The sequence below is a fragment of the Schistocerca cancellata genome, chromosome 3, assembly GCF_023864275.1.
Source record: "Schistocerca cancellata isolate TAMUIC-IGC-003103 chromosome 3, iqSchCanc2.1, whole genome shotgun sequence".
In the NCBI taxonomy this organism is placed as follows: Eukaryota; Metazoa; Arthropoda; class Insecta; order Orthoptera; family Acrididae; genus Schistocerca; species Schistocerca cancellata.
The window spans coordinates 206,298,449-206,312,849 of record NC_064628.1 but is presented as its reverse complement, the minus strand read 5'-3'; the positions used below and the strand labels follow the sequence as shown (position 1 = coordinate 206,312,849).

Here is a 14,401-nt window from a genome sequence, read left to right as displayed (position 1 = left end):
CTAACACCTGGTTGCCGCCTTTTTTTATTTACGAAAAACGTATGACACGAACTAGCGACGACATATCCTTGCCACATTATATGAGTGAGGTCTCAGAGGCCTTCTCCAGATTTTTATCCAAAATTTCCTGTCACTTAGTACTTTCCATGTCCAAGTTGGTGCCTCCCATAGTTCCATCCATATCCAGGAGAATGGAGTCCCGCAGGGCTCCATATTGAGTGTGTCTCAATTTTTAGTGGCCATTAACAGTCTAGCAGCAGCTCTATGGCCGTCTGTCTCGCCTTCTCTGTATATGCGGATGACTTCTGCATTTCTTACTGCTCCTCCAGCACTGGTGTTGCTGAGCGGTGCCTACAGGGAGCCATTCACAAGGCGGAGTCATGTATTCTAGCCCACGGCTTCCTGTTTCCAGCCGTGAAGTCGTGTGTCATGCATTTCTGTCGGCGTCGTACCGTTCATCCAGAACCAGAACTTTATCTTGCTGATGATCCACTCACTGTAGTGGAGGCATATTGATACTTAGGACTGGTTTTCGATGTTCGGTTCTCTTGGCCACCTCACCATGAGCTTAAGCAGAAATGCTGGCAGCACCTCAATGCCCTCCGCTGCCTGAGCAACACCAACTGGGGTGCAAATCGCTCTACTCTGCTGCAGCTCTAGAGAGCCCTTGTTTAATCCCACCTTGAGTATGGGAGTGTGGTTTATGGTTCTTTGGCACCCAATGCACCACTGTGGGGTTTGACCAGCGACAGGTTCTTTTAGAACAAGTCCGGTGACAAGTGTCCTGGTGGAGGCCGGAGTCCCTCCATTGAAAGTTAGGCGTGCACAGCTGCTCGCCAGATATGTTGCACACGTTTGTAGTTTTCCTGTACATCCAAATTACCATCTCCTTTTCCCACCTGCGGCAGCCCGTCTCCAGCACCGGCATGCTCTTGAGCACATCTGCTCATGGCCAGGCGAGTCATTTCTCCTGTGTACTTATTCATTGAGCAGCCAACAAGCTATCGACCAGTGTTACCCTCGTCATCTTTTGGTAGTGACTATCCAGGAGTCCATCTGTGCCCTGGAACAGTCCAGTCGTTCAGTGGTGTTTGTCTGGACCCCAGATCACGTCGGAATCCCAGGCAACAAACTTGCCGACAGGCTGGCCAAACAGGCTACACGGAAACCCCTTGTGGAGATGGGCATCTCTGAACCTGACCTGCATTCTGACTTCCGCTGCAGAGTTTTTCGGCTTTGCGAGATGGAATGTCATAACAGTACGCACAACAAACTGTGTGTCATTAAGGAGACTGCGAATGTGTGGAAGTCTTCCATGCTGGCTTCTTGCAGGGAATTGGTTGTCCTCTGCCGGCTCCGCATTGGCCACGCTTGGGTGACCCATGGTTACCTTCGGCGCCGTGAAGACCCGCCTCAGTGGCAGTGCGGCACCCGGTTGACAGTGGGTCATCTTCTGGTGCACTGTCCCACTTTGACTGCCCAGCAATGAAATCTTGTTTACCGGACTCGTTGCTGCAAATTTCATCTGACAACGCCTCATTGGCTGATATAGTTTTAAGTTTTATTCGTGAGGGTGGGTTTTATCATTTGATCTAAGTTTTAGCGTATGTCCTGTGTCCCTGTGTGTCCTCTGCGCTAGTGCTTTTAGGGTGGGGTTTTTAATGTGTTGCGGAGTGGCTGGCTTCTCCTTTTTATTCTCATGGTCAACCAGACATGGTCATCTGCTTTGTTGTTTTACTCTCTTCATCCCCTTTCTTGCATTTCTGTGGTTTTTTGTCCCCTTTTTGTCCATTTGCACGTTTGTTGCTTTTCATTGTTCTTGTGATTTTTTTTTTTTTTTTTTTTTTTTTTTTTTTCCTTTCATTCCGTTTTGTGTTGTCGGTCTCGTTTGTTTTATTCTCACACTTGTGGCATTGTTTTATTCAGAACAAGGAACTGATGACCTCGTAGTTTGGTCCCTTCCCCACTCTTTTAATCCAACCAACCAACCATATACCAGCTGTGATGCAGTGTCTACACAACAGTTAGTGTGGGCAAGGCCATCAACCAACTGTCCTCCTGACTGAATAGCCACTTCCACACTGACCAAGAGCAGAGTTGACCACCTAGTGGTGGAACACAGTGCCGAGTATCACAAGCTCAGTTTTGATGGCTGCTTCACAACTGGTGCCATCTGAATCCTTTCCTTCTGCACCAGTTTTTTCTGAACTTCACAGATGGGAATTTATCTTGCAACACACCCTTCGCTCCTGTAGTCCATTTGATCTCAATCCCTACTAACCCCTTGCACCCACACCATTTCCTCCACAGTCTCTTCTTTCTTTATTATGTCACCACCTATCAATCCATTCCCTCACATTGTCGTCATTGTGTGCTACACAAATTCAGCCATTCCAAAGCCTGTGTGTTGCATTCATATCCTGTGCAACTGCCGCATCCCTCTCAGCTGTCAGCCACCTGTCCCCAACCCTCCCTTCTGCTCCTTGCCTCTTTCCTCTCCTTGCCCATTCCACCTGAATCAACTCTTCACTGCAGTCCAAACCCAGATCTACAATATTTCCGAACTGGGTCAAAAACACTATAGTGGCACCCCCTCCCTTTTGAGTGTTAGTGATAGGTTGTCAAAATTAAAAACATTTTTGTAAAAAAAATATGTTCATTTTATAGCTCACATCTTTCTGAAGAGTTTAATATAGAAAACAGATATGTTTGAGGAAGTCTAATGTTCTTAAATGTGCCAAGGTGGAATGCCACGCCTCTTCACAAGTATTCTTCAATCACATTCACTATATTTTTCACTTTGGAATTCAAACGTAATTTTGTAATGGAAGCCATCAAACCTATATTCATGGCAGTGGAAATTAAAATGTCCTGTTAGTACATCTCCTGCTCAAAGTTAGCCAGTTTGACATTCCCCCACCCCCACTCCCTCTCCGCCCTTAAAAAACTTACAATGAATACTGGGTGGGTGGGATCGTTTGTAACCACTAAAATAAAAACGCTTCAGAAAATTTGCATTCTTTGTTGCCTTAACTCTCTCTTTAGTGTGACATAAAATTAAATATAGGAAACATAGAACTAGTAAAGACGAGAGACAAGCGAGACAGTACAATCCTTAGGCCCCAGAATTTTTTTCTCGTTAATCTTGCTACAGCTTTACACAGCATGCTTTTCTTCCTGTAAAACAATCTTTTCACCTCATTAAAGCTCGTCATATGTTTTGCTACATGAAAAATCAAAATATCGTTGTCTAATACTGAAAAAGCTGTTAATATGAGTAGTTCCGAAGACTGGTGTGGTTTCTCAATTTGATTACATCTGTTTTGTCACTCTCTGCTAGATAAAACGAAATAAGCCTTTCTAATATTGCAGCAGTTGTAACACATATTGTGTAAGTGAGACTATCTCATTTACATAAATAACGTGACAGAATATAATTCACGAAGTACCAATATCAAATGCCTATTAGGACATTTCATTCATTTGCTCCAGTTTTTCAAGCATGAGATCAAAAACTAGTATGAAATTTTTGTATAAATTTGGAATTGTCGTATTATTCCGTATAATCAGTGAGGCATCCCTGTTTCTTATCCTTCCTTGTTCTTACAATCTTGTCATCAGAATGAAATTTTCACTCTGCAGTGGAGTGTGCACTGATATGAAACTTTCTGTCATATTGAAACTGCACACCGGACTGAGACTAGAGTTCGGGATCTTTGCATTTCATTGGTAGAGCACTTGGCCGCGAGAGGCAAAGGTCCCAAGTTCGGAGTCTCGGTTCAGCATGCAGTTTTAATCTGTCGGGAAGTTTCAATCGTGTCATCACTAATTCTGTAACTGTTGCTGCTACTGTCAAAACTTATTCTGTATTTAACTTCACTAACCCTGCCAGAATCACCGGTTTAGGTATGCAGCGTATATTATCCGGTTAAGCGTTATTGTGTGTTTGTACAAAGCATTTTCTGTGCTATTCCGAGAATAGAACGTATGCGTCTCCAACCATAAACTGTACAATTGGCCATTAGTAGTGTAGTGATCCGGCAAAAATTTTATGTCAAAATTTCATTTTCTTGGATGCACTGAGAAGATAATACGTAATCTTTCTTACCCGTTCGTTATTCCTGTTAGTTGTTTATTGCCCCTCTGGTAGTCTGAATCTGTGGATTGTGCTAATAATTATAACAGCACTTATAATTCGCACACCAAATCAACCACATAAGCAAACAGCAATTGGCATCATTTACCCGTTTGGGTTTTTTTCGGCTCACCATGTATAGCCCGTCCTCTTTTTTTTTCTTCAGGAAAGCTTTTTAGTTCTAGATGCTGCAGGGATTCCCCTGGCAGAGACAACAAATACACTATGCAGACATTCAAAAATCAACTTATGATTCGTTCGGAAATCAACTTAAAGTGTGTTCGGAAACCAACAGGAATGTTTCAAAATCATTTGAACAATAGATAAACCAGTGTGCGCTGGGTGCTAGGTGCTTTGTGTGGGACATACCCCGGTTTGCTACCCCCCCCCCCCCCTCCCCCTGCAATATCCGGGCCTGTTCCAGTCTACCTGCCATAATAATCACATTTATTTATTTGAATAAAAGTTATTTATACAAGTCTCTCATGGCTGTTTGACTAAACATATATGACTCGGTAATTGGATATTTATGAAAAAACTTTGGGTTCTTGGCATCAGTTGACCTGGCTACCTATCACCAGTGGCCAATGTAGTGTATGCAAGCTTGCTTCCCATGATTTGTTCCCTAGTAATTCACTTTCCAGAATTTTGGCTTGGGGAAAGTCTCACAATAACAAGGCACAGATTAGGTTCAGTTTTCATTCCAAAGGGAAAAATGGGATGACTGCTGTGGGTGCTGAACAAGTCAGAAAGTATAAAACATGAAACATTTGAATATAACAACACTACCCTGATCACATGCCAAGAATTGTCAAAATAGGTAAATAATTTATTGTAAATTGGAACTACTAATATTTACACAATTAATATACTGTCAGACTGAAACATAGTTACGCTATTTCAATAAATTTATCTTACGCAAAATACTTAACCCTAACTGCTGTGACCAAGTGTTGTCAAAACTGAAATCTAATAGACATTTTTACTTAAGCTAGTCTGATAGTCCCTGTTAAGATATTCATCTGTAGTGTAGGGGTTGCCTATCAAAAAGTCTTTCAAACTCTGTTTAAACTTTGCTTTATCTGAAAGCAAGTTTTTAATGATTACTGGCAATTTATTGAAAATGTTTGTTCCTGAATATTGGATTCCTTTTTCGACAAAGGTAAATGGTTTTAGGTCTTTATGTAGATTGTTCTTATTCCTACTATTGATACTATGTATTGAGCTATTAGTCGGAAATACATATATATTACTTGCAACAAATTTCATTAAGAAAAAATTATACTGAGAAGGAGTTGTTAGAATACCAAGTTCATTGAACAGGTTTCTACATGATCATCTTGAATTTACACCACATAGGAGTCTTATTATACACTTTTGCATGCTAAAAGCTTTTGCTCAATTTGGCGAGTTAGCCCAGAATGTGATCTCATATGACATAGTAAATGGAGGTAAGCAAAGTATGCAAGTTTTTTTATATTTATATCTCCTACATATGAAATCATTCTCACTGCAAATACAGACATATGTAGGCACTTCAGAGGAAAACCAGATGTAATTAATTCCTAATCAAATGAAAACTGACTGCTCACTGCACTCTTTATTTCCTGTTCGTTAGATAAGATTCAAACCATTTCACAGCACTGCCGATGACAACAAAATGTTGTAATTTACTTCAGAGAATGCTGTGAGTGACACACTCAAAGGCTTTTGACTGGTCACAGAAAATGGCAGTAGCCTCTAAGTTTTTATCTAATGAATTAAGTACATTCTCACAATATGTGTAAATAGCTGTCTCAGTATCATAATCCTTAAGGAATCCAAATTGTGACTTGCACCATATGTTATTTGCAGTCAGATGCTTGAATGCAACCTTTTCAGATATTGTTGGGGGGGGGGGGGGGGGAAGTGAAATTGGCCAGTAGTTTGATGGTCTCTCTTTATCCCCCTTCTAGTACAGAGGCTTAACTTCAACATAGTTAGCTGATAAGAGATTAATTACACAAATAACTTAAGACTGAACTCAACTCGCATGAGCACTCTTTGATTAACTTCGTTGATATGCTATCATAACCACTAGAATACTTAGTATTTAAGGATTTTATAATGGATGCTGTTTTTTTGGGAGACATTAGTCTCATTTCCATTTTACTGAAAGTATTGGTGAAGTCTGGTCTCAGATATTCCATTGCACTGTTTACCGAACCTGATAACTCCAAGCTGACAGTAACAGAAACAAAGTACTTGTTTAAGAGGTTTGCAACACTACATGCACTAGCTGCCAATGTCTCTTACTTTTTGAGTGATCTGTTCCTCTTCCTTTTTGGCCCCATCTGTCTCTTTCTTCACTATATTCAATATCATTTATAATTTGTTGCCTGATGTAATTATCTTTTTCTCATAATAAAGCTGGTTAGAGTTCTGGGTTACTTGCTTCAGTATATTGCAGTATTCTTTGTAATACATAAAAATGCTAGCATCAGAGCTGTTCCTAGATTGTACAGTCCCACATGATGTCTTTAGTCCTTGTGTAATCCATGGTTTATTTTTACACTTATGTTTGATTTGATTTACCTTTAGGTGAAAACAATTTTCAAAAGAGGAAATAATTTTATTAATTAATGCTTTGTATTTTCTATTTCGTCAGAATTATTGTAAACATCTAACCAGTTCATGTCTTTGAGCAGTCTCCTAAAATGTCATTTTTGACTGATTTATTACCCTCCTGTAGTCAGATTTAATAGATTTTGTGTCCTGGCAAGTTTCAACATTTAAAGTATGATGCTGCATGTCACGATCAGATAGGACATTTACTTTTGGTTTTGTGATATGACTTTTTCCCCTAGATTTGTCTACAAATATATTATCAATAGCAGTCTCAGAGAGCATTTACATGCCCTAGTTGCAAAGTTCACAGGAGGTATTAAACTGAATGACAGTGTTACTGATTGCAATAATTGTTCAGTGACAGAGCTTTTCAATAAATCACCAGCAACCAGTACTCTCTTGTTTTTTAACTGCGAGATGTGACAACAGAGCTTCCAGATTTTTGTATGAAGAGGTTAAGTTTCCTGAAGGTGCTCTGTATATCCTTCTTATTATAAAGAACTTATTATGAAATACTACTTCTGTTGAAGTTTCAAAGAGCTGCTCGAGCAAAATGTATTATCGGTGCTCTTGAAATTAAAACAGTTTCTGACTGATGTGATAACTCCTCCTTTCTCCATATTTTCTGTAAAGAAGTATGAAGTTAACTTTAAACCTGTAACATTTAACATACCTATACCAATGGTCACATGACGTTCAGAGAGGCAGATTATATCAACTGGTTTGCTCAACTTTAATTCAACACATAAAAGCAACTCATTAAGCTTACCCCTTAGTCCTCGAACATTCTGATGCAATAAGGCTAACTGATTGTGTTCTCTGGATGAACCTAATTTTCCTGTCAATTTTTGAATATCTCCAGTTTCAATCAGGGGCTGTTTGCATGAATTTTCTACATTAAAATTTGTCTTCTGACTGCCTGTTTTATCATTGTGAATGTCATTTTTACCGTGGCTCTGAACATCTTTTGTTTCTGCCCTCCCTACCCCAAAAAGATTGCTGCTTTGTCACTTGTAGCCACTGGTACTTTACCACTTGTGATAGTGCTCCCCCCCCCTCCCCCCCTGTCCCCCTCCACCCCCACCCCCTTAAGTTATTCGCTGTTAGACTAGACACTTTTCAATTCCATTCCCTTCCCTTCTCTTCCCTTTCCTGTGTAATTGAAGGCCTTGCCTAGTATAGTCCCACCTGCTGATAGTGAATAGCTTAACTGGAACCCTTTTGTCCAGAGCTAAAGATACTAAGCATTACAGTAATTTTCAATCTCTCTCTTAACAGCCATACATTTCCTTCTGTATTCTTTGTTATCTGTATCAGTGTTTGTTCATAAAAAAAGGGAGATTTGCACAGTTTATCAACAAGGCAATTAACTTATTCAAAATTTTAAGCCTTTGCTCCTCTTCATTATGTACAAAGAACCTGAAACTTCTTGTGCAACTTTGCTGCACAAAGTTTTAAAATCTTTACACTCACTTTCAACAAGGCCTGCAGTTTGTGCATGTATCTAGTCGCTGACAGCATAGTCTCCATATACTCTCCTTTTGCAGGAGGTGCATCTTGAATGTCTGTTGATGACAGTAGTTGGGCACTTTTCTTTCAAAGGTTCTCCATTTTGTTGGTAAATATGTTTCTGATATTACTGCAAATGGGTCATTGGGAATATCGTAACTTCAGTAAATCCTAGTGTATTGAACCATGAGACCAAGCTTGTCCATTAGTCCATGGAAAGTTGTAGGGTTCATAGCTCTCTTCTCATTCTCAGTTATAGTGTTTTTGATGTTTGTGCCTTGAAATGGATGGTTCCACTGATCAGTCTACTCTGTGTCTGTATTTATTGTCAAGTAAACTGGCTACTCCAGATAAAGCATGGGCTACATGATTGTCAAATATGATAGATGAAGAGCATTTCCTTGGATCTGTTTTGTTTTATGTATCTATAATCGTGGCCATGGCAGTCTTCATTTTGGCAGGTTCGAGGCCTAATTCCCTTACCTTCTGCTTCTGCTCCTAATTCCAAGTTAAACATGTCGTTCATCCATTTATTCAAATATTTTTCCTTTTTTCTTGCTGTATTGTCATAATTTTATCCATCTGGCTATTCCAATCTGGAATTCTGTTTAGGTGCAAATCAACCACAAAATCTCCAACCCCGGAGACCAGGGACTTTGTTTCAGTGTTTTCTACTTCTAAAGGAACCACCTTCACTGTAGCTGGCAAACCATCTGTTTCTTTGGTCAGGGCCTTAAAATACTACCATCATAGCTCCCAGTTTCATATTTGAGCATGCGAACCCTCACCATCACAATAAGGTAAAAAAAAAAAAAAAAAAAAAAAAAAAAAAAATTGGAAATGCCCGGCTAACCCATGCCGCTCACAACAAGGTGACAGTCCCTAAAGAGACAACAAAATTTAACTAGGTGAAAGCTGCTGCTTTTGATCTTTTTTGTATGCTATTATTATTGGTCAAATTGTATCCTGACTAGTAAAGAAATTTAAACCTGAAATTATACAGAATTGAATGATCAGCTTGTTTATGCAGAACTGCTCAATTTTTGTACATTTTGTTTAGCATCTCTTGTATTGTCTGGTGAACTCATTATTTGATTGAGTAACATTAATTTTGTTGGTATGCCCAACTTCCCTTGAATGTGTATTGCAGAGCTTCAGGAAAACTAGTTATTTCTTTTGACACACATTTATTTATTAAACCTTCTTCACCGAAGAAATATTTTTAAAGTGTTTCCTGTGATGCCTGTAGAATAATAATATAATGGAATTGTCAACTTACAACTGTGGCTTTTGATAAAGTAATACGGTGATATGAGACAGCTGAGTGGGCTTTAAATGGAGAGCATTTGAAAAACATCGAGAAGCAGCTTCGTATCTTCCCCATTAAAAACTTCAAATATTTGTCTCTTATTGAAAGCTTATTTACTTAATGATTTCATTGTTTCTTTGCAAGGTCTGAGAGTAGACACATTTATCGGCGGCTTGCCTTTTGAGGAAGATGTAAGAAAGCTCAAAAGAACTCACATTGCTATTGGAGCTCCAGGCAGAGTGAAACACCTGATAGAGAAAGGATACATGAAAACAAATTGTATACGCCTATTTGTTCTTGATGAAGCTGATAAGTTGTTGGAACCATCTTTCCAGAAAGATATAAAGTAAGTGAAATGTCTCTGTATTTACATACTCTCTTGCTAAAATGTTACTTTTGTGCGGTGTTAACAGGCTGCTAAATGTATTTGTAAACTAGTTTGCCTTAGAAAACCAAACTTTCTAAGTAGTTATTGTTTACTCAAAATAACACATGCAAAATGTCTGAAAAAATGTAATGTAAAAAGATAACATGTATCGCTCTGTATGTTTGATGTTTTCCACTTTATATTCATGTCTTCAGTGGATTCTAATTTGTTTATTTCTTGCAGTTATATATTTTCTAGGCTGCCAACAAGGAAACAGTTGTTGGCTTTGACTGCTACATTTCCTCAAGAATTGCAGAACTTCTTGTCTCGTTATATGCATAATCCATTGCACGTGAGTCCTGATGAAACAGCGTTGACTTTATTGGGACTTCGGCCATTTGTCACACTGGTTCGAGCACACCCTAATCCTGCAGCACAAGTTCAGATAAAGCTTGAATGTCTTGTACATGTCCTTTCACATGTTTCCTTTCAGCAGTGCCTTATATTCTCAAATTATCAGAGCAGGTAAGAAATTTCAGATTTTCTGTAAACATTTGCTTGCTTTAAATATAGTCATAGAACAATGAGAAAATTACCTAGTATAACACAGAAAACTTTCATAGAAATGAAAATTTATTTTAATTCTGTTGGTACATGTAATGCAGTAACAGAAGTGTGGTGTTGTTTCATCTGTAGAGTGGTTTTTCCCATACAACTTTTTAAAGTAGTTGTTTTGTGTGTGTTTCATCACGGTAAACTAGAATACATTGTGCCACTGACGTATTCTTATTTATTACTTTTTGGATGGTTCATCACAAATGGAAGTGGAGAAGGAATGCCCATTGTTTAAATGACTCTGAAAAGTATCTAACTGATTTTGTGTATTATTAGCTGTCCACAAATTAAAACCAGAATTTAAAACAGGAGTCAAGTCAGTTTGTGGTAGCTGATGGCCTTGCACTCAAGAAAGGTGAAGTAGATTTCTCTAGTCAAGAGGTTATAGACAGTCAGTTTCGTTTAATGTAAACAGGATCCATCTTGCTGATAATCTTGCAAAGGGTAAAACAATAAGTGATAAGTACTACAAAAGTATTATGGTCTATGAAGTTGAAAATGTGTAAGAAGTTTTTGGGTTTGCAGAAAGGAAAGTTTGTTTTCCACCATCAGGACAATGCAGTTCTCCACAGAAATGCTTTACCAATTGGGAAACTAAACAAATTGAAGTAAAAATTATTTAGCATATACCATATTAACCAGGTTGGTAGCTTCTTCTTCTTCTTCTTCTTCTTCTTCTTCTTCTTCTTCTACGATAGCACTATAGCCCTTGTCTTCTTCTTCTTCTTCTTCTTCTACGATAGCACTATAGCCCTTGGTGAGCCATGGCTTCTTCAATGATTTTCCTCCATTTATCAGTTGTTTGCTGCTCTTTTCCACCACCGGACTCTCATGATAATGAGACCCACTATTACATCATCAATTAATATTCTTCTAGGTATCCCTTTTCACCTTTCGTCACTTTCTTTGGAATTCTATCCTCTGCCATTGTCTGCACATGTCCTAGCCATCGTATTCACTGGAATTTACAATGTTCTTACATCTACATCTACATGACTACTCTGCAATTCACATTTAAGTGCTTGGCAGAGGGTTCATCGAACCACAATCTTACTATCTCTCTAACATTCCACTCCCGAACAGCGCGCGGGAAAAACGAACACCTAAACCTTTCTGTTCGAGCTCTGATTTCTCTTATTTTATTTTGATCATTCCTACCTATGTAGGTTGGGCTCAACAAAATATTTTTACATTCGGAAGAGAAAGTTGGTGACTGAAATTTCATAAATAGATCTCGCCGCGACGAAAAACATCTTTGCTTTAATGACTTCCACTCCAACTCGCGTATCATATCTGCCGCACTCTCTCCCCTATTACGTGATAATACAAAACGAGCTGCCCTTTTTTGCACCCTTTGGATGTCCTCCATCAATCCCACCTGGTAAGGATCCCACACCGTGCAGCAATATTCTAACAGAGGACGAACGAGTGTAGTGTAAGCTGTCTCTTTAGTGGACTTGTTGCCTCTTCTAAGTGTCCTGCCAATGAAACGCAACCTTTGGCTTGCCTTCCCCACAATATTATGTATGTGGTCTTTCCAACTGAAGTTGTTCCTGATTTTAACGTCCAGGTACTTAGTTGAATTGACAGCCTTGAGAATTGTACTATTTATCGAGTAATCGAATTCCAACGGATTTCTTTTGGAACTCATGTGGATCACCTCACACTTTTCGTTATTTAGCGTCAACTGCCACCTGCCACACCATACAGCAATCTTTTCTAAATCGCTTTGCAACTGATACTGGTCTTCGGATGACCTTACTAGACGGTAAATTACAGCATCATCTGCGAACAACCTAAGAGAACTGCTCAGATTGTCACCCAGGTCATTTATATAGATCAGGAACAGCAGAGGTCCCAGGACGCTTCCCTGGGGAACACCTGATATCACTTCAGTTTTACTCGATGATTTGCCGTCTATTACTACGAACTGCGACCTTCCTGACAGGAAATCACGAATCCAGTCACACAACTGAGACAATAGCCCATAGGCCCGCAGCTTGATTAGAAGTCGCTTGTGGGGAATGTTGTCAAAAGCTTTCCGGAAATACAGAATCAACCTGAGATCCCCTGTCGATAGTGGCCATTACTTCGTGCGAATAAAGAGCTAGCTGCGTTGCACAAGAACGATGTTTTCTGAAACCATGCTGATTACGTATCAATATAGTTCCCTTCGAGGTGATTCATAATGTTTGAATACAGTATATGCTCCAAAACCCTACTGCAAACCGACGTCAATGATATAGGTCTGTAGTTCGATGGATTACTCCTACTACCCTTCTTAAACACTGGTGCGACCTGTGCAATTTTCCAATCTGTAGGTACAGATCTATCGGTGAGTGAGCGGTTGTATATGATTGATAAGTAGGGAGCTATTGTATCAGCGTAATCTGAAAGGAACCTAATCGTTATACAATCTGGACCTGAAGACTTGCCCATATCAAGCGATTTGAGTTGCTTTGCAACCCCTAAGGTATCTACTTGTAAGAAACTCTTGCTAGCAGCTGTTCATGTTTCAAATTCTGAAATATTCCATTCGTTTTCCCTGGTGAAGGAATTTCGGAAAACCTCGTTCAATAACTCCGCTTTAGCGGCACAGTCGTCAGTAACAGTACCATCGGCACTACGCAGCGAAGGTATTGACTGCGTCTTGCCGCTTGTGTACTTTACATACGACCAGAATTTCTTCGGATTTTCTACCAAATTTCCTTGCAATAATATTAATTTACACATAAAGTTCCATAGGTCCAAATTGAGAAGCAAATCTCCAAGGTCATGGAATACGTCAGTACATGAAATTACAACATAAAAGTAATAACAGACAAAAGTAAAATGTTCATGGACCCTTAAAAAGTCAGTCTCTAAGTTTAAGTAAACGTAATCAATGATACAACAAGAATCAGCGTAATTTTTCAAGGAACTCCTTGACAGAATAGGAGTGACCCATGAGGAAACCCTTCAGTTTCGATTTGAAAGCAAGTGGGTTACTGCTAAGATTTTTGAATTCGAGTGGTAGCTTATTGAAAATGGATGCAGCAGGATACTGCACATCTTTCCGCTAAAGAGTTAAGAAGTCCGATCCAAATGCAGGTTTGATTTCTGCCAAGTGTTAACTGAGTGAAAGTTGCTTATTCTTGGAATAAACTAATATTGTTAACAAGAAATGACAGTAAGGAATATATTTATTGAGAGGCCAATGTCAAAATACCGAGGCTCGTGAACAGGGGTCGACAAGAGGTTTGTGAACTTACACCACTTATTGCCCGGACCGCCTGTTTCTGAGCCAAAAATATCCTTTTAGAATGGAAAGAGTTACCCCAAAATATAATACCATACAACATAAGTGAATGAAAATAAGCAAAGTAGACTAATTTTTGTGTCAAACGATCACTCACTTCAGATACTTTTCGAATAGTAAAGTCTGAACATGATACTGAACGTGGGCTTTCCATTACAGTTTGCTATCTATCTGAACACCTAGAAAGTGGAACTGTTCAGTTTCACTAATCATATGCCCATTATGTAAAATTAAAATGTCAGGTTTTGTTGAATTGTGTTACAAACTGCAAAAACTAAGTCGTACTGAGATTTAGCATTACGCATTACTTTATTTTCTACAAGCCGTGAACTTGTCATGAACTGCACTATTTGAAACCGAGCCAATGTCGCACACAACATCCTTTACTACCAAGCTAGTGTCATCAGCAAACAGAAATATTTTAGAGTTAACTGTAATACTAGAGGCCTTATCATTTATATAAATAAAGAACAGGAGTGGCCCCAACACTGATCCCTGGGGCACCCCCCCCCCCCCCTCCCCTTGACCATACCCCACTAAGACCCCCACATCACAGCCATT

At 39.3% G+C, this 14,401-nt stretch overlaps 1 protein-coding gene across 1 annotated transcript in view; it reads left to right on the top strand.

The window, feature by feature from the left end:
• Window positions 1-14,401, top strand: part of LOC126174822 (uncharacterized) — a 44,291-nt gene that overhangs the window by 10,667 nt on the left and 19,223 nt on the right. Inside the window, exons 3-4 of the mRNA XM_049921200.1 lie at window positions 9,705-9,906; window positions 10,171-10,452. Of these exons, the coding sequence (XP_049777157.1) occupies window positions 9,705-9,906; window positions 10,171-10,452 (484 nt within the window). The remainder of the gene's footprint in view (window positions 1-9,704; window positions 9,907-10,170; window positions 10,453-14,401) is intronic.